Raw genomic sequence first — 26,627 nt, 5'->3', positions numbered from 1 at the left:
CAGAAAGTGACAGGTTTCCTTTGTCCTTTCTCAGTTTCATAGCAAAACCTAATTCCCCAGAATAGAGTCCTACTGAGTGCAGGAATAGTTCAGGGAAGACTTTGCAGTCCAGCCCCAAGTTCTGCAGCAGTGTCAATCTCTGCAGGTCTGGGGCAGTTCTGTGCCTAGGGTGGAAGCCAGGGCTGCCAATCATTGGGTTTCCTTACTTCACAGCGCTTTGTCCCTAAGGGAGCTGTTTAGATTACTCAGGCCTCAGTAACCAATCAGGACCTCCAGATCGAATGCCAGTCAGAATGGGGAGGGCACTTCCGATCCTCCCTGCAGCATGGTCTGTGTCTCAGCGGTTAAGGGTGGGTCTCCTCTTCTGTGTGCTGTGCTGCGACTGGCTGCTGGAGTCAGGAGAAGAGCGGGTGAACTCGGAATCCGCCATGGTGAGTGAGGGGCCGTGGTCCTACGTGGGGAGAGGCCGCGGGGGCCAGTGTGGGGTCCCCCCCAGGCTGTGGATATGGCATCAGGACGCGGGCCCATGAGGTCCCTACAACTTTCCGTCAGTAGCGGGACCTCTGAGTTATTTAGCGCTGCGGTTTGCACCTGCACAGAGCATGGGGGAGTGTGAGCCTTTGTGCGGAAATATCGTAGTCACCATGCAAGGCATGGTGATCATTTTTTCATTTCATTTAGTGAAAACTGTGGCCAGGGAAGGCAGATTTGCTAACTTGCAGAGCCCTGGTCACTCTAGTGTCTTCTAGAAGTTCTGCACTTGGCACTGAACATTCAGGTATAGGATCCGTCTGCAGTTAATTCTGTGCAGGGCGTAAAGTCTGTGCCATTAACCCATTTGCATGTAAATGCCAGGGTGGTCCATTTGCCTGTGACAGTAAGGCCAGACTGACTGGGTTTCTTGGCCTCGTGTTTCATTTCACTCTATATTGTGTTTTTATTTCTAAGTTTGCTCTCAAGTTCTGTTGATCTCTTTATTCTTTCCCTGACAGTACAGTCCCCTGAGATAGGGTTTTCTCTGTGTAGTCCAGAACTCACTCTGTAGACCAAGCTGACCTGAAACAACCAAGTGCTTCTTTTAAAGGTGTGCGCCGCCACCACCGCCCAGTTCAGTGCAGTCTTTATTACAGTTTCATTCAAAGTTTGAAGTCAGATGGTGTCACTGTGTGTACTAGTTATTCAGTGATGTGCTGATCAATTTTTCATTCATGATGATGACCTTTTGTCATGTGATTTCTGTTGTTGGTAGTCTAATTGTTAGACTTTTTTTTATTGAACTTTTGCTGTATCTATAGTTCAAATTCTGTATTGTCATAATATAATAGTGACATAATAGATACTTGGTTGTTTTCTACTCAAGGTTACCCTGCTCCCTGCTAAGGAAGCCCAGCCTCCAGCAGGCACAGTTCTAGTGGGATCCCCACCTCTCCACAGTTAAATGTGCACTCTTACACCCTTTCCTTTAAAAAAACTCTTTAATTAGGTTTGTATGTATATAGAAGGAGATGGTTCCTGTGTCCTAGGCAGGTAGGCCCCTTGAACAGAGGAAAAGAATTCCATGACCCCAAGCAGAGACAGCTGAGTCCATCCACGTGTTTCACCAACTGACTGTAACCAGTTGTTTGAAGTCAGTTGTTGTCATCCGGGTCTTTCACCTTCTCTCAGTCCCCAAACACAAGATGTTGCTTGGCCCCATTTCCTCCCAATTGAGTTGGTCTGGGCTGTGATCAGACAGATTGTGACTCTCCATGTTTGCGGGACTGAAGACTTTCAGAGTTTAATTTGTTAAAATAATTAAATTAGCGGTTGCTGCAAGCCACAGGAAAACATAATTGTATTCAGCTACTATCACAAAAGCTACTAATTGGACAAGTCAAGGACTTCTCCAAAGGTCAAGCCATGGCTTAAGAAGTCTTGGTGATATTTTAGCTTTTGTATATATATTATTAGCTGGTTCCTACAGTGATTTTCTTGTAATGTTATGTGTGCTTCATAGAACTCCTAACAGTGTATTTATCTAAAATAACTATCAAGCATCCAAGGCTGAACAAAACAACACCTTTCTCCTAGGTCAGGAGGATAGCTTTACTTCTTGTACAATTTAGGGTGAGACCCTCCTTTCTTATACAGCCTTACTAATGGACCCCAACTTCTTACCTAACCACTCCTAGGAATGTAGACTGAGCACACAGACCCTCTTTTTAATATACTCACTAGTCATTAGCACTCAGTTGACCTCCTCTTCTACCAATCCCATTTTGGGTTGTAAAAGAAAGCCTGGTGGTCACTGCCTGAGGAAAATTCTTACCTACCTTTATGACCCCCAAAGAATTCAAGCCTGGTGACCTTGCTCTGGCAAAGGATTGCTATTGCTTGGTTTATAACTGAACAACTCAGAGACTTGAGAGGACTGAGGTATATGGAGAACTTGAGGATGGAGAACGGAGAGGGAGAAGGAGGATTTTGACCAGAGAGAACGTGTGGATGAGATGGAAGATGAAGAGCCAGATGGGGAAGTCCTAGCCGGGTAAGAATGAGATAAGGACTTAGATGAGGCAGAATTAAGATGAGAGAATTAAGATAGAACTCAAAGGGAGCAGTAGATAAAGGTAGAGAGAAATCAGGCAAGAAAGGAGGTAGGCATGAGAACAGAACTGAAGCTGTGTAGATAGGATTTCTATTTCTTGAAAATAGTTCTCACCATTTGTAGTTTTCTCCCCTGAGGCCCTGGGAAGTATAATATTAAGGCTGGTCCTTCTAATACTATACAAGAGGAAACTAAGAGAATGGAGGCAGGTATCATTTCCCTAACCATGGCAATGTTTTTAAAAGTTACTCCTGAAAATCAGCATAGAAACAATAGGTGTTTTTCTAAGCCTTTTGAATTTTGTAAGATCATTTTTGTAAGGGAATCTAACTTGTTTTAATTCAGAAATGGAAACTTTTAACACCATCAGGTCCTGATCAAGTGTTCTACTTAGTTTGGAAAGCATCAGAAGAGGCCCATTTAGTCAAACCATTGGTACATGCCCACAAAACAGTCTCAGGGGCTTGGTAGCATGGTTATCCAGATGTATTAACTGATAAAGTAAAACATTAATTTGGGCTGCCTCCAGTCACAGTGAGGTTTGTCTGTCAATGGGCTGACAGTCTGGTTAGTTCGTATGTAGTAAGGGGGCAAGGTGTCTAAGTATAACCAGAAGCCTTGGCTGATTTCTAGCTGGGAATGATTAAGTCCATACTCAGGGTCACTTCCTGTGGTATAGGGTCTGATTCTGCAAGTATTTTCTATTTCTCATAGGCCCAAATCTTTACAAAAATTTTCTTCCAGCAAGCCTTAGTTTCATAAACCTAGTTTTTGTAATTGAAACTATCTTATTTCTGGTAACCAGGGAGCCCAGCCACTGGACATACACAGAATTTCAAACTCTGCATTTCTATCTCCATAAATTTCCATATCTTTCCTTTCTCTAATACAACCAGACACCATTAAGTGGGCATCAGTGTGCAAAGGCCAAAATGAATATGGATTGCAGGTCTATAGTTACCTTAGGTATTACCTTCCATGTATCTGCCCTTCTTAGTTCCCTGGTCCAGACCTAAGGGTATTGGGAGTTGGATCATAACCCTGTATTCATACCAAATGTAAGACTCAGGAGAATTTAGAGGGACAGGGAGTGGGAGGGCTTGGGCACCCAATGAACCCTACTTTTAATTGACTCATAGTCCAGAGACAGTCCATTTGGCAGCATCTTTATCTTCCACTTTTTTTGAGCTGGGTGTTGTGGATCCATGGTGTAATGCCAGCTATCTTCACTACCATAGGGGTGGAGAGAATTGCCATGTATGGTCCTTTCCAGATTAGCTCCAGTGACCCTTTGGCTATTTACTTGACCTATCTATGGTATGTATAAAAACTGTCTCAGTCATTGGACTGAAACAAGGGAAACCTGATGGTTTACTTGGAGGTCAGCTGGGTCTCTAGGATAGTCCAATGAATAGCCTTTATGGACTGAAGTGCCTGTAGTGATATGAGAAAATAATGGTTAGAGAGCTTGGCCAACTATTGGTCTCTGCCAACTGTTGGGAAGCAGTGGGGGAGGTTTTTCAAACATAACCTTATAGGGGGAAAATCCCTCCCTACATGGGGCGAAGCTGGCAGAAGCAAAGCAAGGGAAGGTAGACTCCAATGAGAGTTTGTTGTTGTTATTTATGTCTTGTTTATTCTTTTTACTTGGCCAGAATGCACAATGAAGTTTTCAATCTATATCTACAGCTTTAACTATTAATTGGGAAATTTGGCTGTGAAAGCCAGCTCATTGTTGGACCCCATCCCTGGGAGGATGCTAAATGAGGGGCCAGTTCTTAGAGTACATTTTTAGGCTATTATTTGAGTAGGTTTTGTCTGGGTGGGAAACACTTTTACTGACCTAGAACGAGTATGTATAAAAAGTAGGGAGTGGAACCAACTCAAAAGAAAGAAGGGCTGGAGAGATGGCTCAGTGGTTAAGAGCACTGACTGGTCTTCCAGAGGTCCCTAGTTCAATTCCCAGCAACTACATGGGGACTCACAGCCATCTGGAATGAGATCTGGTGCCCTCTTCTGGTCTGTGTACATGATAAATAAAATAAATCTTTTTAAAAAATAAAGAAAGAAAGAAGTTTGTTATAGTCAACAAACCTGGAAAGAGTTGGAGAAGTGAAGAGCATTTTGATATCAGAAATGGAGATTCAGAGTTTGGAGTTTGCCCAGCTTGTCTTTTGTCTTGCTTTGGTCAAGTATTTCCTAACTGTGCTCCCCTTCCTGCATTTTAGAATCATAATGTACCATTATATGTTGGAAGTATGTGATCTGCTTTTTAAATTTGATTTTATAAGGGATTATAGTTAAGAAATTCTATAAATTTCAAAAGAGCATTTGAACTTTGGATTTTTAAACAACTTTAAGACTGTTATAGACGCAAGTTGGACTGAATGCATTTCTGCATTATTATACGGTTACCAGCTTATAGGGGCCAGGGAATGTAGTGAGTTGAATAGGATTGACTCCATAGACTTGGGTCTTTGAATGCTTAGCCCATAAGGAATGGCACTAGTAGGAGGTGTGGCCGTGTTTGAGTAACTGTATCTGTGTGTCTCAGACTCCTGCCGCTGCCTGTGAATCAAGATATAGAATTCTCAGCTTCTTCTCCAGCACCATGTCTGCCTGTATCACACCATGCTTCTTGCTCTCATGGTAATGGACTAAACCTCTGAAATGTAAGCCAGCCCCAATGAACTTTTTCCTTTATAAGAGTTGCTGTGGCCATGGTGTCTCTTCACAGCAATAAAATACTAACTAAGACACCTGGGGACGTGGACTATCTTAAGTTTCCAACCCCCATCGGTCTCCTGACTATTAAACTCTTGTTCCTCCCAAGGGACTCTGAAACACCTGATGTCCTGAGGTTTGGTCTCTGGAAACTCAGTGAGACTTCAAGAAATATTGTGGGTCTTCACCACAGAGGACTGCTAGATTTAAGCCAATAGAAAGTCTTTATTAGCTGGCCTGGGACTACACTGGCTATTTGGTATCTGAGTATAGCATCAAGATTTTCTCAGCATGAGCTTTTTAGCACAAAAACCATGTTTTGGGTTGACATACTTCAGTTAACAAGAACAGTTAGCCAGAAGCAGAACTCAAGAAGCTCAGAAGCAAGGTTAGTACATTCACAGACTTTCCCATAACTATGGACTTAGATGGATTAGAACTTTGTTTTTGTTTTTGACAGATGGTGCTGCATATGTGCTGAGTTTTATAGTCTGAATGGCACTTCCTTGATGGAGTCAGTTATGCTGAGGTCTGGGGCCCTGTTACAGTACTGAGATGAAGTGGTATTTTCTTGTGTTTGGGTGAAATGTCTGTTAGGTCTGTTTAGTTTATAATATCTGTTATCTCCAGTATTTCTCTGTTTAGTTTTTGTCTGGATGACCTGTCTATGGGTAAGAATGAGTTATTGATGTCTTCCACTCTCAGTGTGTATGGGACAATATTCTATTTAAGCAACAGTAGTGTTTCTTTTACAAACAAGCAAATAGATGTTAGTAATTGAAATATCATGTCAAAATTTTCCTTTGATTATGCAGTGTCCTTCCCCATGTCTTTCAATTCATTTTGGTTTAAAGACCCTCACATGTATTTTATATGCTTATGGGCATACTAGATGGGCAATGAGGCCACACTAGTTATTTTTTTTTTTCCAGTGGGCTTCACACATGATAGGCAGAGTCTGCCACTGCATCAGCTTTTATACAGAATTTCCTTCAGCCAGACATGGTGACTTACACTTGTAATCCCAAGACTTGAAAAGCTGAAGCAGTAGGATTGCATTAGCTTCAGTCTAGACCTTGTCTCTGAAAACAAAACAATTTCCTCATAAGACTGAGATCTCACTTGGGCATATTCTTTGCAAATTGTACAGTAGGTCATTGAGAAATAAAATGCAAAGTTTCCCTAGGCCAATAGGAGGCCAAATGGTTATATCTGTTAGATGGTTAGCCTTTCCATTGGCTAGAGTTAAAAGATTTTAAAACTAACCTGTCACTTTCACTTTATTTTTGCCCTTCTTCAGAAGTTGCCATATGTTTCCATATTATATTTTGTTTTAATCAGTACATTTATTTAGCTGAGCATGAGGGCTCACACCTTTCATCCTTGTATTTTAGAGGGAGGTACAGGAAGTTCAAGACTACCCTGGTCCAAATAATAAGCTCCAGGCCAGCTAGAGCTACAAAGAGATCCTGTGTCAAAAGCCCACAAAAATTAGAAGTATGTTTAAGAGTGAGACCATCTGTGAGTTAGAATTCACCCAAATGGTGCTGGTGACTTGCTCCATTGGAAAAAAGCTTGCTATGCAAGCCTGATGACTTTGGTTTGATCCTAGGAACCCTTGGGGAAAGGAGAAACTGTCTCCTTAATGTTCTCCTATCTTCAATCTCTGTGCCTGCCCTGACACACATATCACACACATACATCACATAAATATATCCAGTACTAAAATTTTAATTGTCGAATAGAAAAAAAGAATACATTTTGGTCTTGTGATGGGATTAAGATATCAAGTCAATGTATGTATAGGTATTAATAAAGAGGTAACTCCTTTAAGGAAAATGTAGTGCTTTTATGTGTCATTCTTTCTCCATTTCTCCTAATGCTCCTTTTAATCAACTGAAACAGTAACAGTTCACCATAGAGAGAATTTGTTATATTTTTTAAGATTAGATCTTATCTAAGGCTAAGGCTGACTTTGAACACCTAGTTCTCTTGCTTCCACCTCCCTGTTCATGTGATCATGGGTGTCAAGTATCCATACCTAGTTGACAAATACCTTTCACTAAAGGCTTTATGTGAGACTTCTGTTCTGTAGGTTGTAGTCTTTAGCCTAATACTCAATATTTTATTTTCAGGGCCATACATAATTATATAGTGATGTGATCAATATAACTTGACAAGCAAGGACTGTTCATTTGATCCTATGGAGTCTTGCTTGTAGAGAGTAAATTCCTGTTTTCTTTAGATATAGCCATTGCTGAGGCATACTAAAAGTTGTCTTCCTCCAAAATAAACATGTACATGTCTTATGCTGGTAATAACATTCACAAATTGAAGGCACTACACTGAAACAGTTTCTACTGGCTGGAAAGATGTCTCAGACACAAATGTTTGATGTCTCAGACACATGTGGAGCTTGCAGAAGACAGAATTCAGTTCCCATACCCATGCCATTTCTTTTGACTATGAATGAAATCAATACCTAGTCAAGATGTGTGGTCTTTCATAACTCTCCTGTGACATGTATCCCAAACCCTTTGCCCTTCTTTCTCCTGGAATATTCTTATGTGATTCTTTTGGTATTCTTGTTTCTTGAGGTGTAGGGTCTCATATAGCCCAGGCTGGCCACAAATTTCCTATGTCCCCAAGAATGACCTTAGACTCCTGAACCTTCAACCTCCACCTTTCAAGAACTGGGCTTACAGGTATCCTGATCCTTGTCCCCTTTAGAGAATAAGAATTGAACTGAGGCTTCATGCATGCTAGACAAGTATGCTACCAGCTGTATGGTGATATTTTATTTGTATTGAAATGTAATTTTATTTGTATGTTAATAAATAAAGTTGCCTGGGGGTCAGAGCTAATAGCAAGCCATAGCAGAAGCCAGGTGGTGGTGGCACACACCTTTAATCCCGATCACATGACAGGTAGATCTCAGTGTGTTCAAGGATACAGCCAGCATGGATACACACACCTTTAATCTCAATACCAACCTTAGAGACCTAGAGGTCTGTATAGACAGGCAGTGACAAGGAGGTCATGTGGTTGGGTTTACAACCAATAGGAGGCAGAACAGAAAGTCAATAAAAAGACACACAGGAAGTAGGCCTCTTTCTGAGAGGAAGGACAGCAGCGGCAGGAAGGGTAAGAAAGTGGTTTTCAGTCTCAGCTCTTAGCTAGTGCTCTGACCTCTTAGGCTTTTAACTCTGAGTTTCACTCTGTGTTTCTTATTTAATAAGACTGTTCCATCTACATTTGGCGCCCAACGTGGCAAGAATTCATTAAAAACCGCTCAGCTGTGCTTGGCTCTGCAAATGGCCCCAGCTACCCGCCTCTGCCTGGGCCTAGCTCTGCCTAGGACCCAGGCCCGACCAACCGTAGCTACAAGCAGTTAGCTGAAGCTGGTGCTACGAACAACTCAGACCTGCCAGAGCTACCGGTCGCTGCACTCAACTGTAATTACAACAGCTACGTGCAACTGCAGATAGAGCTGCCTTTGGCCGAAATGCCAACACACGTGGTCTGAGCTTAAGTAAGCCGGACCTCAGGCTGGACTTAGATCAAGTGGGATCACATGGCTGGATTTAAACTTTTAGCCAGAACTCTTGGCTACTCACTCTTTCTTTCTTTCTTTCTTTCTTTCTTTCTTTCTTTCTTTCTTTCTTTCTTTCTTTCTTTCTTTCTTCCTTCCTTCCTTCCTTCCTTCCTTCCTTCCTTCCTTCCTTTCTTCCTTCCTTTCTCTCTCTCTCTCTCTGGATTACCACCTCGGACACTAGGTAGCTGTTTTGAAATTCCCTCAGATTTCTACTGTTCTACACAAACTTGGTAAGTCAATTAAGATATCAGATATTTTAAAGGAAAAAAAGACTATTTAAAAGAGAAAAAAAATTCCCCACATTTAAGAAAATGGGTATTATGCATACATTGGAAGAAAATTGGGTGATGTTTGATAAAATTTTAGGCAGTCTGAAAATGAACAACTATATGAGAAGATTAATGTTAATGGGATTATGCACATTATTACTTTTCTTATCCTTATTTTACTATTTAAAAAGATAGTCAATTTAAGTGCCAGGATAAAAGCTTTAGAAAAACCTGTTAAATCTGTTAAAATGAATTATAGAGAAATTCAGGTTCAGACAGAAGAAATTAACAGTGAAAAATTTCAGGATTGGATAAGGTTACAGAAAGAAAGCCTGTTTTCACATAATCACCCTTAATTTATCTGGTAACCATACAGCAGCTACCTGGTCACTCCAGTTGAAATGTTCAACTTACGAAGGTTTAAGGAGGCAATAGTATCTTGTGGCATGCATTACCCATTTGTAAAGAAATGTTAAACTCCTGGTCAATTTATAATAAGATTATACCACAGGACTAGTGAGAGCTGGTAAATGCTGTCCTGGAACACAGGGCCTAGCTGCAGTGTCAAATGTGGTTCAAAGAGGAAAGTAAAACATAGATAATCAATGGAGGGCTAAAGGTACACAAATATCCCAGGATCAGCTTGTTAGAGAAGGCCAATATGCTGCAATACAAACACAATGCTTATATGGTATCCTAACCCTAATTCTATATCTAATGGCAGCCTTGAATGCATGGGACAGAGTTGAGGAACCAGGAAAGAAAACTGAGTCATTTACAAAGGTTATACAGGGCTCAAAAGAATCCTTCACAGAATTCTTACAAAGACTGACTTCAGCAGTAAAGAGAATGGTCCCGAATTCAGAAGCTAGAAAGATAATAATCGAACCTTTGGCTTTTGAGAACACAAATGCAGCATGCAAGAGAATAATCAGGCCGTTAAAGGCAAGATCTGCAGCACCCTTGGAAGATTGAATTAGAGACATGTTTAATGTTGAGGTTCATGACCATGATAATATGTGGATAGGAGAAGCAATTTCAAGAGGTTTGAGGAATGTTAGATGTTTTGGATGTGGAAAGCAAAGATATTTGAAAAGGGACTGTAAACAGGGCATTTCTATAAACAATGTTTCTTCAAGGAACAATGGCAGAGTATGCAGAAGGTGTGGTAAGGGAAAACAGTGGACCAAGGAATGTAGATCAACAAGGAACAGGCAAGGTAATACTTTGCCTCAGTCTTCGGGAAACACCCAAAGGGGCCTCAGGCAGGCCTCCACAGCAGATCCAATTCAGACCTTTCCTGCAGTCATAGAGGAAACCCCTACTCAGAGCAATTAAATAACCAAATGCCTATTGGAATAAGCCAGGCTGCTCGGGGTGATGAAACAGCTGAGACAGAAAATTCAGGAGAAAACAAAGAAAAATTTTTGGCAAGCTTCTATAAATGAACAAGACCAAAATTAACAATAAAAATAAATGGTGTTTTGTTGTCTGATCTGGTAGACACAGGTGCTTATGTGACCATAATTGCACCAGAATTTTGGCATCCAACTTGGCCTCTTCAGGAGGTAAACGTTTAACTGTTAGGAATTGGAACATTATCTCAAGTGAAACAGAGTGCAAGATGGCTTGAATGTGTAGGTCCAGAAGGACAGAGAGGAAAATTAAAACCATATGTGGCTAACATAGCTATGAACCTGTAGGGTCGAGACCTGTTGCAACAATGGAATAATCAGATTAACATCCCTCCAACCTCAGAAACAAATCATAAACTAGCACATGTTTCTGAGAGAAATATTAGAAGGTATTATTCTAATGAGTAGTCACCAGCCATTCATATTATACAAGAAAAAGGCACAACAACTGATGATCTTCCAAAGACACCAACAGCTCTACCTTTAAGCTCTACCTCAAGCCTGTATGCGTTCATCAATCGCGTTCATCAATCGCCTTTAAAACAACAAACTCTAGGCTTTAGAAGAGCTGGTAAATGAACAGTTAAATGCTCAGCATATTGAAGAATCAATCAGCACTTGGAATTCTATATTTATTATTAAAAAGAAATCTGGTAAATGGAGAATGGTAACAGACCTTAGAGCAATTAATAAAGTAATTTAGCCAATGGGCTCTCTACAATCTGGGATTCCTTTGCCTACTCTGTTACCAAAAGGGTGGCCTCTTATAGTTATTGATTTAAAAGACTGTATCTTTTCAATAAAAGACAGAGAAACATTTGCCTTCATGGTGCTTACTTACAATAATTCTCAACCGGTTAAGAAATATCAGTGGAGGGTCCTCCCACAGGGAATGTTAAATAGCCCAACCCTATGCTAATATCTTGTACAACAGCCATTGGAAGTAATACGTAAAAAAATTTCCTAAATCTATAACTTATCATTATATGGATGATATTTTACTGGCTGACTCAAATGCAGATACTTTAGAAAGAATGTTTGAAGAAGTAAAGAAAAATTTGCCTTGCTGGGCATTACAAATTGCTCCTGAAAAGATACAAAAAAATGATTCTATTAATTATTTGGGATATAAAATAGAGCTACACAAAATTAGACCCCAAAAGGTACAAATTAGGAGAGATCGACTACAGATCCTTAATTATTTTCAAAGATTATTTGGAGACATTTCTCATCTACAAGCTATTGTTGGGGTAGAAAATGATGAATTGAATAATTTGTTCAAAACCTTAGAAGGTGACAAGGACTTAAATAGTCCAAGAGAATTATCACCTGAAGCTGAGAAAGAATTGGCCTTGGTAGAAAAGAAAGTACATGAAGGACATGTAGATCGTATTGATCCAAAGCTGGATTGCATTTTGGTTATTTTACCTTCTAAGCATTCACCTACAGGAATATTAATGCAGAGGGAAGATATTATATTGGAATGGATATTTTTACTAAATAAACTAAATAACAAATTAAAAACTTAGGGGGAAAAAATCTCTGACTTGATTTTGAAAGGGAAATTGAGACTTCATCAATTAGCAGGAATAGACACAGCAGAAATTGTCGTACCTTTAACTAAGGAGGACATTGAAAAATTATGGACAGTAAGTGAACCTTGACAAAGAGCTTGCAGTAATTTTTTTGGGAGAAATTAACTGCAAATATCCCAAAAGCAATAGAATTGATCTTATAAAGAGCTGATTGGATCTTGCCTCGAATTGTATAGGAAAAACCCATATCTGGAGTTTGTATATTTTATACAGATGCCAACAAACAAGGAAAGGCAGGTTACAAATCAGAAAATTTAAATAAAGTGGTTCAAAGTACTTATAATTGAGTTCAAAAATCGGAATTGTATGCTATTCTGTTGGTATTAATGGATTTTTCAGAACCTCTCAACATAGTTACTGACTCTCAGTATGCTGAAAGAGTGGTATTACATATTGAGACTGCAGAATTTATCCCTGATGCTTCAGAATTAACTTCACTATTTATTCAATTACAAGATACAATCAGGGAAAGGAGTCATCCTTTAAATATAACTCACATCCAATCCCATACTGGTCTGCCAGGCCCTCTAGCACAAGGTAATGATGAGATTGATAAATTATTGATAGGGAATGTGCTGGAGGCCTCAGAATTTCATTAAAAACATCATATCAATAGTAAAGGTTTAAAAAAGGATTTTTCCATAACCTGGCAACAAGCCAAGGAAATTGTAAGGAAATGTCCTACTTGTTCCTTTTACAATCAGACGCCATTACCAGCAGGATGTAACCCAAAGCATACTCAGGGGAATGAAATATGGCAGATGGATGTGTTTAACTTTGCAGAATTTGGAAAATTAAAATATGTACATCATACCATTGATACTTATTCAGAATTTTAATGGGCAACTGCTTTGAGTTCTGAAAAAGCTGATTCTGTAATCACTAATTTGCTAGAAGTTATAGCCATCATGGGTATACCTGCACAAATTAAAACTGACCATGCTGCAGCTTATGTTTCTGTTAAAATGAAACAGTTTTTTGCTTATTACAATATAAAGCATATTACAGGTATACCACATAATCCTACAAGCCAAGCAGTTATAGAAAGATCCAACAGAACTCTAAAGGATATGCTAAGTAAACAGAAAGGGGTAACCCCCAGAAATAGACTGCATAATGCTCTACTAACTTTGAATTTTCTCAGTGCTAATGAGAAAGGAACAACAGCTGCAGAAAGACCTTGGATAATAGAAAAAAAACTACAGAATTAAATCAGCCTATATATTTTAAGGATGTACTGACCTCAGAATGGAAACCAGGATATTACGTTGGGGACGAGGTTTTGCTTTTGTTTCTACAGGAGAAGATAAGCTGTGGATTTTGTGGATACCATCAAAATTGATGTTTCAATTTGAACAAGAGAGACCTCTTAATTAGAAGAGGTGATAGTTCATCAACCAGCATGACCATCCAATTTAAACTAACTTATACCATTAACACATGCCTTTGCATTTAATCAGATATAACTTGCCAAAAGCGAACTACCCCAAAATTAGTCTTGGGGAGAGGTTTTTGGTTTTGTCTTTTAGGAGAATGAAGGTTAAGGAATCTGAAGAGCACTGGACAAATGATTCATCTGAAGATAAAGGACAAATCATCTAGAAAAAAATGTCCCAAGAAAAAGAGTAAAATGGCCTATTGGTATATCATCTATAAAATTTCATAAGTCTTCCTAAATGTTTGTTTCTGCTCTTCTCTAAAGAAATTTAACACTATTGGTCTTCTTGTAGTCCCAGTTCAATTAAAATTTAAAGCTGGCTTTGGAGTTGGAGAATGGCTCTCTCCTTCTTTAAACTCAAGCATGTTGTTAAAAGAAAAAGGAAACTCCCTGCATCATGCCAGAAGAAAGAGCCATCGTCTGATATGGGACAGGAGAAAAACCAAATTAATTAAGGGACTATTCTATTACTAATAATCTCAATTCTTTGATTCTATTCTGATTCTTTAAACTTTTCTAAAGTATGTTACAAGATTAATATAATGTACACACACACACACACACACACACACACACACATTTTATACTTTGTTAAGATATTAATGGCCATATAGAGTGCTAACTAATTCTAGAAAAAAGGCTACAATTAGCTGCCTATACATGTCTTTGTGTTCGAGTCTCTTATTAGTTTTCTGCAGGAAATCATGGCCAGGCCTAACATCAACTGAAGTCTCCAGGAAGAAGAATGGGGCCCCACAACAATTCCACCTGGACAATAATAATACCACTAAGCTGACAAACATCATCTACAGATCAGCTTTGGACTACAAAGTGCTCAGAGCAATTTTGAGAGGACTAGCTGAGATGATCCAGTTTCAAAGACTTCTTGAATAAGGACTTGAGATAAACCCTGAACTTTGGCATTATGCACAGACTGGACAACAACAGATATAGCTGTCTTTCCTAGAATTTGACAATTAACCCAAACCTTTTCTTTTCAGAATAAAGATACCTTTGCCCATATCCAGCAAGAAGCAATTTTAAGAATACAATGCCCACATTCCCAAAGAGGTGGTTTGGGGTGGGTGGTTTTTTGGTCTTTTAATGGGTTTTGGGTCTGGGATAATTTTCATTGTTTAAGAGGGTTGGTTACAAGTTGCTGTTTAGGGTTAGGAAAAGGGCTAAGCAAAAGGAGATTAGATTTAAGGTTCTTATTTTAAAAAAAGATACATAGAAATGATAGAATTGAGGGTAGATTATTGAATCTACTCAGAATAATAAAGAGAAGATATAGATATGATATAGATGAAAAGACAGATTATTGAATCTACTTTTAAAAGACAATTACTAGTTTTAAATACTTTACATTGGATTGGATTTTTTATATTGTAACAAATTATATATATAGAATTGTTAGAAGATGCTATACGTATATTTCTAATCTTGTTCAAGATATTGTACTTATACTGTTCATTTAATAATGTAATGCAATTTGCCAATCCTTGAATGTTATTATTACCAATTATTAGAATAAAAAGAAATGAAAGTTAGTAGTTAGACATTACAATAGAACTTGTAGTCATATTAGGTATGTTTTCAAGATTGAGCAGATATATTTTAGATAGACAGGTCATCTTCAAACCCTTCAGAGATCCACAGAATATGGCATTTAAAATGTTTTAATAACTTAGAAAATTCTTCTTTTTTGTTATGACTATGAGACATGTCGGCTCCTGGCAGTACCAGTCTACTTCAGAGAAAATATGGACATTGAAGAAACTGCATATGGAGTTAACTTTCATTGTGGCAAAAGTTAGCCACTGAACAACAAAGTATCCTCGAATCAACTGCTGACAAACAGGACAGACAGGACATGAAACAAAGGACTACCGATTCTTGCCGAAACAAGTGTGGTTGTGGCTTTAACAAAAGGCATTTTCTGAGGCCAGGACAATATGGCACCATCTCTGAAGTGGCCTTTGCAATCCGGAAAAGATATAGTGCCCTTTTCTTTGAAGACAGCTGGACAGGCAGGGGACCAATGGCTTCTGATATGTAGTGGAACAGCACCTGGAACAGTAACTAAGCTGATTGAGTCTACCCTCTCAATGGTAGACTGGCATTTAATAAGAGAGTTGAAGCCACCCACAAGCTGAGAAGAAAGGGATGCGGAGAAGAAGGGGATGCCAGGATGAAGCCACACACACAAATGAGTCTGTCAGATACGCTAAGCCTGTAGGCTGAGGATGATGCCCCAACGCTGCGGAGAAACCTCGGGTGACTGTCCAGGCAGCTGGCTGTTTCTGTCAACTCACATTTTTTTTGGAAGCTGCTTGTGTGCACTTCCTGTTTTTATTTTTTGTTAGGTAATATTATTTCCTTCTTGGATCTCTGAGGGAGTTGAAGATTAGTTATAGTTAGTTAAAGATTAGATAGTTATAGTTTTCCTTGTTAAGAATCTCAGAAAAGAAACTCAATAAAGAGGTGTAAGTGTATAAATTTGAAAGACTTTATAAGATAGTTCTGTTAGTAATGTAAATTAGGATGGAAAGTGGATCGGGTACATTTGGACTTACCAAAGTAGGATATATAATGGAATTATTTTCTCTGAATTTGTCAAATGCAAATGAACTAGACATTATTTAGGTATTTATTGCTTGTATATATTATATATAGTTATTATACTTTTTGTATATAGTTTTTCTTATTTAGTTATAATATTTTTTCTTTTTATTAAAATAGAAAGGTAGAAATATGGTGATATTTTATTTGTACTGAAATGTGATTTTATTTGTATGTTAATAAATAAAGTTGCCTAGGGGTCAGACCTAATAGCAAGCCATAGCAGAATCCGGGCAGTGGTGCACACCTTTAATCCTAATCCCATGATAGGCAGATCTCTGTGTGTTCAAGGATATAGCCAGCATGGAGACACATGCCATTTATCTCAATACCAACCATAGTGACCTGGAGGACTGTAGGACCTGGAGGCTGTGATGAGGAGGTCATGTGGTTGGGTTTACAACCAATAAGAAGGCAGAACAGAAAGTCAATAAAAAGACACACAGGAAGTAGGCCTCTTTCTGAGAGGAAGGACAGCAGCGGCAGGAAGGGTAAGAAGGCGGTTTTAAGTCTCAGCTCTTAGCTACTGCTCTAACCTCTTAGGCTTTTAACTCTGCATTTGGCTCGGTGTTTCCTATTTAATAAGACTTTTAAATCTATACAGCTGAGCTACATCTTTAGGCCCTTTCTTCTTTTAAATGGAGTTTAATTATAATTTTTCTATGTATGAATATTTTACTTGCTTACATGCCTGTGGATAGTGTGTATGCCTCATGCCCAAAGAGACCAGAAAAGAGTCAGATCCCCTAGAAGTGGAGTGAAAGGTGTTTGTGAGCCCCCGTGTGGGTGCTGGGAACCTAACCAGGTCCTTTGGAGGAGCATCAATTACTGGTAAGCACTGAGGTGTTCCTTTGACCCAAACTGTTCTGATTCTAATTATCCCTAATTTCTCCAGTTCTCTAAACATCTGTGCTTTAACTCAACAGTCAGATTTTTTTTTCTTAAATTAATATTTCTTGCTATATGTGTGTTGTTTTGCTGCATGTATTTCCATACAACCATGTGCATATCTATAGTCTGAGAAGGCCACCATGAGATATCAGGGAATCAAACCTGGGTCCTCTAGAAGAGCAGGCAGTGCTCTTTCACTACTGTGCCATGTGTAAAGCACCAGAGATCTAAACAGGAATTTAGGTCATATTCCTGTATAAATGTTTATTCTCAAAACTGAAGGCCTTGTAGTAATTGACCATGCAAAATCAACCCCTCCCAAGTCCACTGGTTTTCCTAGCTCTCTTAAACAATACTTCAGTGCTTTGGTTGTCAAGAACATTATCACATTGCATCTGTTTTTCCCTTTGCCAGGAATAGTCAACTCTCACATGTTCCTTATTTCCTTTCTGTCACTGAATGAGGATGTTCTGCTCTAACCACTAAAAAACTGCAACCTGAACGCCCAGAGTTTGGATTGTGCCTATAGTCCTAGGACTTGGATATTAAGGCAGGAAGATCAAGTTCAGAGCCGTCTTGATTATACATAGCATTAAGTGTTACCTGGGGCTAAAGGACACCTTGTCTCAATGATAATAATAACCTGCAGCCTTAGTGTTGTTGTGTCTAGAGCTCCTGGCCTCCATGGAGAGACTGTGAGACTTACTTGCATGAAGGCATGAGATAAAGCCTCAGTTCCATTTTGATGTAACAATATATTGAAATACCCAAACTTTGAGACAACTGCGTGTGGGAAGTGGAAGTGACAGAGATATATGAAAAGTTACAGAGAGAAAGAGCTATGTATGCACTTTGAAAATAAAGTCCCATTGTCTGACACAGAACTGCAGGATTTGGGATTGCCCTGCAAGATTTTAGACTTGTTTTGGTCCAATCTTTTCTTAAAACTTTGAAAGGGAAATGTGTATTCTGTGCCATTGTATGTTGGAGAGACATAGTTTGTGTTTTGATATTGCAAGATGTCACAGTCAAGCAATTTGCCTTGAGTTGTGGTAATATATTCTGTACCCCAATAAAGCTTACCTGGTGATCAGAGGACAGAGCCAGCCACTAAATTAGACATAGAGGTCAGACAGTGGCACACACCTTTAATCCTATCACTCAGGAGGCAGAGATCCATCTGGGTCTCTGTGAGTTCAAGTCCACACTGGGCTACATAAGAGAAACAGAACCAGGCAGTAATGACACCTGCCTTTAATCCAAGGAAGTAAAAATGGCAGGACACAGAAAGGTATATAAGGCGTGAGGAAACAGGAACTCGCTCACTTGAGGCTAAGGATTTCATAGAGGTAAGCTCATGGCTGGCTGTTCTGCTTCTCTAATCTTTCATCTTTCACCCCACTCTGAGTTTTTTATTATAAGTGCTTTTAAGATTCATGTTACATTGAGTGTCAGAAGAAACTTTGGGTATTTAAACAGTGTTGGAACTGTTACATGATATGAGGATCTTTGAAATCAGACTAAATGCATTTTGCATCCTGGTTTGACTGTGAGCCTGTCATGACCTGTGTCAAAATGTGGAAGGTTGAATGAAAAATCTTCCAGATAGTATGTTGTATTTGGGCATTTGTCTTTGATTTTTGGCCTTCATTGGTGACTTATGAAACCCTGAGGAGGAGGAGCCTTTTTGGAAGGATATAGTCTCTGGGGATGGGCTTTGAGTGTTCATACCCTCACCACACTTCTTTGTGTTGTTGAAACTGAGCAGTCCTCTTCCTTTTCATGTAGCCACACCATCACCACCATTAGAGACTGTATTTCTAAATAATGTAAGGCAAAGTAGAAGCAATTGCTTTTCATTGCTAATCCATTTTTTGCCTGGTATTTTTGTTTATATTTTTGGCTCATCAAAATAGGTTTTTGTTTATGTCAAGCATTTGTTCTTATGCCAAACTTTACCCTCATCATGACTTTAGAACTTTGGTAGAGGGTGTCATTTTTTACACCAAGAATGCATACATTCATGAAGTTGATAGTGGTCTCCTAAATCACTGAATTTCAGATCTGGTAATACTGTTCCTTCCATTTTACATTATAAAAATTTGTGAATCTTTTGCATACATACATGGCTATGTACCATTTGTCTACCTGGTATTTACTGAAGTCAGAAGAGAGCATTGGATTCTCTTGACTTGAAGTTGGGAATGGTTGGGAGCTTCCAAGTGAGTGCTGGGAATTGATTCTGGTCCTCCTCAGTAGCAACAAAAACAATCTTATTTGTTGACCCATCTTTATATATACTCCATCCATTTAGGTTTTTTTGTTTTTTGGTGGCTTTTAGATCAGCATTTACTTTACTAATGGTTTTGATTTCTTTGATTTGTTAGTCAGAAACTTCTTAAAAATGCCTTCATTCTTCGGAATTATTAGCCTTACATTTTAAAAGGGGTCATTCCCGTATATGATGGACAGGTACAGAACTGGAGTGAATGTTCTAATTCTATGGAGGAGTTTTGAGTGAGCCCCTAAGTGCTTTCTAGTTTTTGTTTGTTTGAGACAGGGTCTCACTATGTACCTTTGGCTGTTGTGGCAATCACTACATAGACCAGACTGGCTTGGAAATCATAGAGTTTCATGTGTCTCTGCCTCCTGAAGTTTTGGGCTATATGTATGCACCATCACACTCATATTGTCTATTCTTTTTGAAGTTAATAATTTTGATAAAATTTTGCTGATACATACTAAATAGTGTTACTGTTTGCATGTCTCTCTATATATTACTAGACATTTATCCTGCAATGCCATATTCTATTTGGTGGTCATAGAAATGGAAGGCATCCTCCTTTTTTTTTTAACCTTTTTAGAGCTTTATTGAGAGTAGGAGAGAGGGGAGAGAGGAGGGAGAGAAAGAGAGAGAGAAGAAGAGAGACAGAGAGACCACACGGAGGGAAGAGAGCGGAGAGAAAAAGGGGGGGGGACACAGAGGGCCTGTCCACCTTTTAGGCTGGGCCACGCCCTAGGCTGATGATGTAATTAAGGACAAAACCCTTACATCCCAGACTTTCACTTATTATAAAAAAGCAGGTAGATGGGAATAGGGGCGTTGTTCCTCTCAAAAACTGCTTTTAGCTGATTTTTTGGATGTTGGTTGGCCCTTGGGGGAATGGAGAAGGGGAGTCTTTCAAGGTAGACAGGCGTTGTGGGATGCTGTCTGTCGGCCATTGTTCTGGAGACACGTATCCCTCTTGCTGTGGGTGGGAACCTTCTGTCTGACAAGATGCTGGTGACATAGAAAAAAAAGCTTAGAGAGAAAAGAATCATTATTATTTTATGTTGGTAGATCCGGCCTGTCCCGATGGATTTTGAAACATGTTAAGCTTTAGCAGAGACAGATTATTTTAAAGCACCTGTTTCCTTTACTAGTTCGGCATCCAGGAGACAAGTGATTAATTGTTAAAACCATCTCACAGTAATAGATGTATATATCAAAGTCTTTTTGTAGTGCCCAGACACTTTGGGGTCTGGGGATATAAATACCTTTTAGTTGTTACAGTTTCTTACTTGATGATCTTTGGACTCTGGTTCTGTGGTGGTCCTGTATCATTGGCAGAACAGTAACTTAGAACAGGGAACTAGGAAGAGCTTATGGTACATGAGAATTTATTTATTTATTTGTTTGTTTGTTTGTTTGTTTATTTATTTTGGAATTTGGGGCAAGGCAAAGATCATGGCCCTGTCTGTATGCACAGGAGAAACACAGGCAGTAACTTTGAAGTGAGACAATGAGCTCTTATCTTAGTTGGAAATCTTTTTTCATTAAGTAACTCTGAAAGTGCAATTAAATCTGGTGAGGTAAGAAAGGCTGTCCTCTGTTCCCGACAATAGAAAGGAGAAGTGACATCTTAAAACTCCCAGGACTGAGTCAGTGGCTCTGATGTCCAGAAGGAAAGAAACAGATTGCTTCCCTGCTGAGTTCTGGGTTCCCTGCCATGTCTGTAGCCAAGCCTAGGTTTGTTGGAGGTCTTAGCTTGGTGTACCCATGCATCTTGGCACCTGGGGGCAGTCAGCTGACTGGTTGTCTTCCTAGGTGGCATTTTTAATGAGGCTGTTGATGGCCTGGCAGGGCTTTCGCTAGTCCGTGGCCTTTTTTCACTTAAAACAGGGACCCAACAGCTTTTGGAAGTCAGCAAGTGCCAGCACTTGGCAATTTTGTTTTTGGGTTTTTATCTCTTCCCTGGCACACCTTAAATGCCACAGATGACTCTTTTGCCTGTGGGGTCAGGAGCCTAGATCTCCAGATGCTTAAGTTTTAGTCGGGGAGGTCTGGGGAACAAGAGACAGATTTTACTCTGCGTCCTGGATTTTTTTTCCCTGATGATTGTTGGCTTAAGGACAGCTTTTGGAAGATCTGTCAGTCGGCAGACTGTAAACCCACCCTTTTGAAAGACTTGCCTGAGGCTATAAACTGATTTTTTGGCTTAGGAGCCATCCTGACTACTGTAAACTTAATTGTATGCATCTTAGCCGCTTTCACACCTGTCTGTTTCTCAAGGCAGTTTGAGAATGAGTGGGTGGAGTTAAGGTGAGTTAGGGCGAAAATCTTAGAAGCTGCCCAAACCCACCCATTTGATCCCGCCCACTGCTGATGGAAGTCAGACAGAAAATGTTGCACAAGGCAGACGCAGAAGTGGGAAAGAGAAGGGTTTAGAGCTTTAGCAGAAAGCTTGGAGATAAAGTAACTTTTTATTTGCCTGTTCGCTGGCAAAAGTTTACGCGACTCTGTTATGCAGCTAGATTTACTGGTACCCACCCCTTTGTCCCATGACTGTAGCCAAGGGAAAAATTAACAAACCGGGATCAGACTTCCATCTCAGGCATCCCTGAGAGTGGAGTAAGATCTAAGAATCAGCTCGTCACCATTCCACTTTATCAAGGGAATATGAGAGCTGTGACTGCGCTGCAGTTGGTCCACCTGGTAGACCTGAGACGACATTGTTCTCCTCATCAGGAGCAAAAATGTGCCCGCCGTTGCCAGCACAGCCCAAGGACAACCCCCAGGGTGTCTGTCGCTAAGAGCATAGCTCAGACTACAGCCTCAAGAACAGCAGACTCACTGTGAAGAATCCTGGTGGTAGTTGTATAGGAGTCCAGTGGAGGCGAGGGACATGCGCTCGAGGCCTTGCTGGATGGGGGAGGATGCCGCAAGCAGCAGCAGTCAGCAGGGCCTCAGTTGGTGTATCCCAGTCTGAACGTCACCAAATGTTGGTTAAATCGGAGCTGCTTGTGGCTGGCCACCACCTGCACTGGCCATGCCGGCGGAGGAGCGTGCTGGAGGAAAGTCATGAGCCATAGTTACCTTTTTAGAGCTTTATTGAGAGAGAGAGGGAGAAAGGGAGAGAGAGGGTAGAGAGGGAAAGAGAGAGAGAAAGAGAGAGAGAGAGAGAGAGAGAGAGAGAGAGAGAGAGAGAGAGAGAGAGAGAAACACCACTCGAGGGAAGAGAGAGGAAAGAGAAAAAGGCCAGCATCCTCCTTCTTTTCTGTTTCCTCCTCTAATGAGTTGGTGATTGCATTTGAAATTCTATGATGCATGTCATAGAATACATTGATATTGAATTATGAAAATATATTCTCAATGAAGTATATATTTACAATGCAATCACTCTCACCATTTCTATTATGTACTTATATGGGATACTTTAGGATGCAGTGACGTATGAGGATGTGCATGTGAACTTCACTCATGAAGAGTGGGCTTTGCTAGATCCTTCCCAGAAGAGTCTCTATAAAGATGTGATGCTGGAAACCTACTGGAACCTCACTAGTATAGGTAAGAATGTGAGCTTTCTGTCAGTTTTTAACTTAAGGGGACAAGCCTTTTATGGAGGTTGGTGCTCTTCTGTGATTTCGACTGTGGAAGAGGAAGGATCCAATGAATAATTAGCCATTGTTCTAAAGTCTACTGAATAGTAATTTACATTGTGCCTAATTTCTGGTAATACATCATATATTTCTGGTACTGTATTTTAGGCTACAAATGGAAAAACCAGAATATTGAAGAACATTGTCGAAGTTCTAGAAGACATGGAAGGTAATCTTTATGTGCAAGCTGATGCATATGTACCTCTGAAGAATGTTATTGTACCCTGAACCTGTAATGAAAAGCAGCAGTGAGCACAGCTTTGTGATGATTATTAAATTCTCACAATACCATGTACTCTAATGTCAGGTAGCTGATAATTGTTTTGAAGGCATTTCTTTAAGAAACAAGACAAGGAAACAATTCTAAAATAGATGTCACAATTTTAATCACCACCATATGAGAGGTAAGTTGTAGAACTGTCCATCCATTTAGTTTCATACTAATCAATTATTATAAAAGGTATACACATTGATAAGGAGTTTAGTTTATGACCAAGACTTGTTACAAGCAAGTCTTCTCTATTAATACTAGTTTTCCTCAAATCCTTGTGGTGAGGGACTTACCATAGTTTAGTGAAAGGAGCAGTTTATGAGTCAAAGACCCTGTTACCATGGAGAAATCCTAATCCCTACACCACATCTGTATGAGGCATAAAGACTTTGTGAATGTAATTTGAAAACCTTTTGTTTGTTTTTTCTTCTTTTTATAGGTATATCATCTTCAAAGATACAAAAATAACCAATACTCAACAGGATCTTTATGAATGTAAGCAACATGATAAAACATTTGAATCTGATTCCTCTTTAAAAGTACACCAAAGAACTCATTTGGAATTAAAAAACTATGAATCTAATCAAAGTATTATAGCCTTTCCATGTCATAGTCTCAATCAAGTATGTACAACTCATACTAGAGAGAAAACGCATGGATATCATCAATGCGAGACCACCATTGCACAGGCCAGTTATCTTCTAATACATGAAAAAACGCCTACTGGGGAGATGCCTCATAAATGTAATCAATGTGGTAAAGTCTTTGCACTGAAGAAGTATCTTCTCAGACATGAAAGAATTCATGTTAGAGAGAAACCTGATGAATATAATCAATGTGATAAAGCCTTTGGACATAAATATTACCTTCAAATACATGAAAGAAGTCATACTGGAGAGAAACCCTATGGTTGTAACCACTGTGGTAAAGCCTTTGCATATAAAAGTGTTCTTCGCAGGCATGAAAGAAGTCATACTGGAGAGAAACCCTATGGATGTAATCAGTGTGATAAAGCCTTTGGATATAAATATTACCTTCAAATACATGAAAGAAGTCATACTGGAGAGAAACCTTATGGATGCAGTCAATGTGGTAAAGCCTTTGTACGTAAACTTGAGCTTCAAATACATGAAAGAAGTCATACTGGAGAGAAACCCTATGGATGTAATCAGTGTGGTAAAGCTTTTGCATATAAAAGTGTCCTTCGCAGGCATGAAAGAAATCATACTGGAGAGAAACCCTTTGGATGTAATCAGTGTGGTAAAACATTTGCATATAAAAGTCATCTTAAAATACATGAAGGAAGTCATACTGGAGAGAAACGTTATGGATGTAATCATTGTGGTAAAGCCTTTTTACGTAAAGTTGATTGTAAAATACACGAAAGAGGTCATACTGGTGAGAGACCCTATGAATGTAGTCAGTGTGGCAAAGCCTTTATCCATAAAGGTGCTCTTCTCAGGCATAAAAGAATTCATACTGGAGAGAAACCCTATGAATGTAGTCAATGTAGTAAAGCCTTTGCACAGAAGTATCACCTTTACAGGCATGAAAGAAGTCATACTGGAGAGAGACCTTATGGATGCAATCATTGTGGTAAAGCCTTTTCACGTAAAGATGATTGTAAAATACATGAAAGAGGTCATACTGGTGAGAGACTATGAATGTAGTCAATGGTAAAGCCTTTGCACAGAATAATTGTATTCAAATACATGAAAGAAGTCATACTGGAGAGAAAGTCTATGAATGATCAATGTGGCAAAGCCTTTATCCATAAAAGTGCTCTTCTCAGGCATGAAAGAAGTCATACTGGAGAGAAACCCTATGAATGTAGTCAATGTAGTAAAGCCTTTGTACAGAAGTATCCTCTTTACAGGCATGAAAGAAGTCATACTGGAGAGAAACATTATGGATATAGTTAATGTGGTAAAGCTCTTAGACATTGTATTTCAAGAATATGAGAATATGGAATAATTTGAATAATAAAACCTATTTGCAAATGAAAATATTTATGCTGTCATTCTTTATGTTTGGGTTATGTTATTTTATTCTGGGAACTAAATATTTGTTCTTTACATTTTCTCAGATACACAAATGAATGCCAGAGAATTTGATCAGTGGTTAAATGTGGTCACTGCTAAGCCTGATGACCAGAATTCATTTTCTGGAAGACCCATATTTCTCACACAACTTTCTTTTCTGATTACTACTCTTTGGTTGTATTCACACCTACACACCAGCACATACATAAAAAACTAAAATCAGGGCCAGTGAGTTCACTCACCAGTTTAGTGCACTTATTGTCAAACTTGACTGCCTTGGTTTCATCTCTACTACTGACCTAAAGAAACTAGAGAATAGACACCTGTAAGTTGTCCTCTGAGTGGTACATGAACACCATGGCACTGCTGTTTACACACAGTAATTTTTGGAGACAGGGTTTAGCTGTGTAGCCCTAGTAGTCCTGAAACTTATTCTGTAGACTAGGCTGATCTCAATCTCAGAGATATCCACCTGCATATGCTTCCCAAGTACAGGGATTAAAGGTGTATGCCACTACCACCCAGCCACAGTTAAAAATTTTTTGAAGCAGGAATGATTTATCATTTGAAATCAATTCATTGAGAAATTCCTAGAACTACTAGTTTTTTTGTTTTTTTGTTTTTTTGTTTTTTTAAAGATGCTTCTTGTTTAAGTCTTGTATAATTCTTGTATTGTCTGATTAAAAGACAGGTTATTTGAAAACATTTCTCACCTGGATCATATCTTCCCAGCACTTGGAAGAGAAAGACAAGTGGATCTCTCTGAGTTTCAGGACAGTCTGGCTCAGATACTGAGTACCAGGATGGCTATAGGTATGTAGAGAGATCCTATCTCAGAAAAGGAATATGGATAGATGTCTGCTTTTCCTGAGGAACCAGGTTCAATTCTCAGCACCCACTCCTTTGAGGAGGACTTAGGACAGTCTGTGAAAAATCTAATTTCATTTATTAATTCCTTCCTAGCCCCAGGATCTGCAATTGTTATTTCTAGTCCAATGTCATCAAATTCAAAATGTTTAACATCTAATTGTGCATTTACCAATTTATTTAAAATTATAGAAGGAGAAATGACATTGTACTATCTTCACATATTATCCTGAGAGGCAAAAATAACTACAGATACTTATTTTTTCTGAACAAATGAGGCATTTGTGTGTCATGTAGATTCTTCACTGCCTTGAAACTTACTTATTTCTCCCATTAAACTGTCTCCTACAGGTATATCACAAGAGAATAAACTTTTACAATGGATTTATTTA

At 39.2% G+C, this 26,627-nt stretch overlaps 1 protein-coding gene across 1 annotated transcript in view; it reads left to right on the top strand.

The window, feature by feature from the left end:
* Positions 1-328: 328 nt before the first annotated feature.
* LOC118572002 (zinc finger protein 260-like) overlaps positions 329-26,627 on the top strand; it is a 61,516-nt gene continuing 35,217 nt past the window's right edge. Inside the window, exons 1-4 of the mRNA XM_036171398.1 lie at positions 329-431; positions 22,837-22,963; positions 23,164-23,224; positions 24,117-24,937. Coding sequence (XP_036027291.1) covers positions 429-431; positions 22,837-22,963; positions 23,164-23,224; positions 24,117-24,937 — 1,012 coding nt within the window. The 5' untranslated portion in view covers positions 329-428. The remainder of the gene's footprint in view (positions 432-22,836; positions 22,964-23,163; positions 23,225-24,116; positions 24,938-26,627) is intronic.

Source organism: Onychomys torridus, chromosome 21, assembly GCF_903995425.1.
Source record: "Onychomys torridus chromosome 21, mOncTor1.1, whole genome shotgun sequence".
NCBI lineage: Eukaryota > Metazoa > Chordata > Mammalia > Rodentia > Cricetidae > Onychomys > Onychomys torridus.
This window is presented reverse-complemented; position numbering and strand designations above follow the sequence as displayed.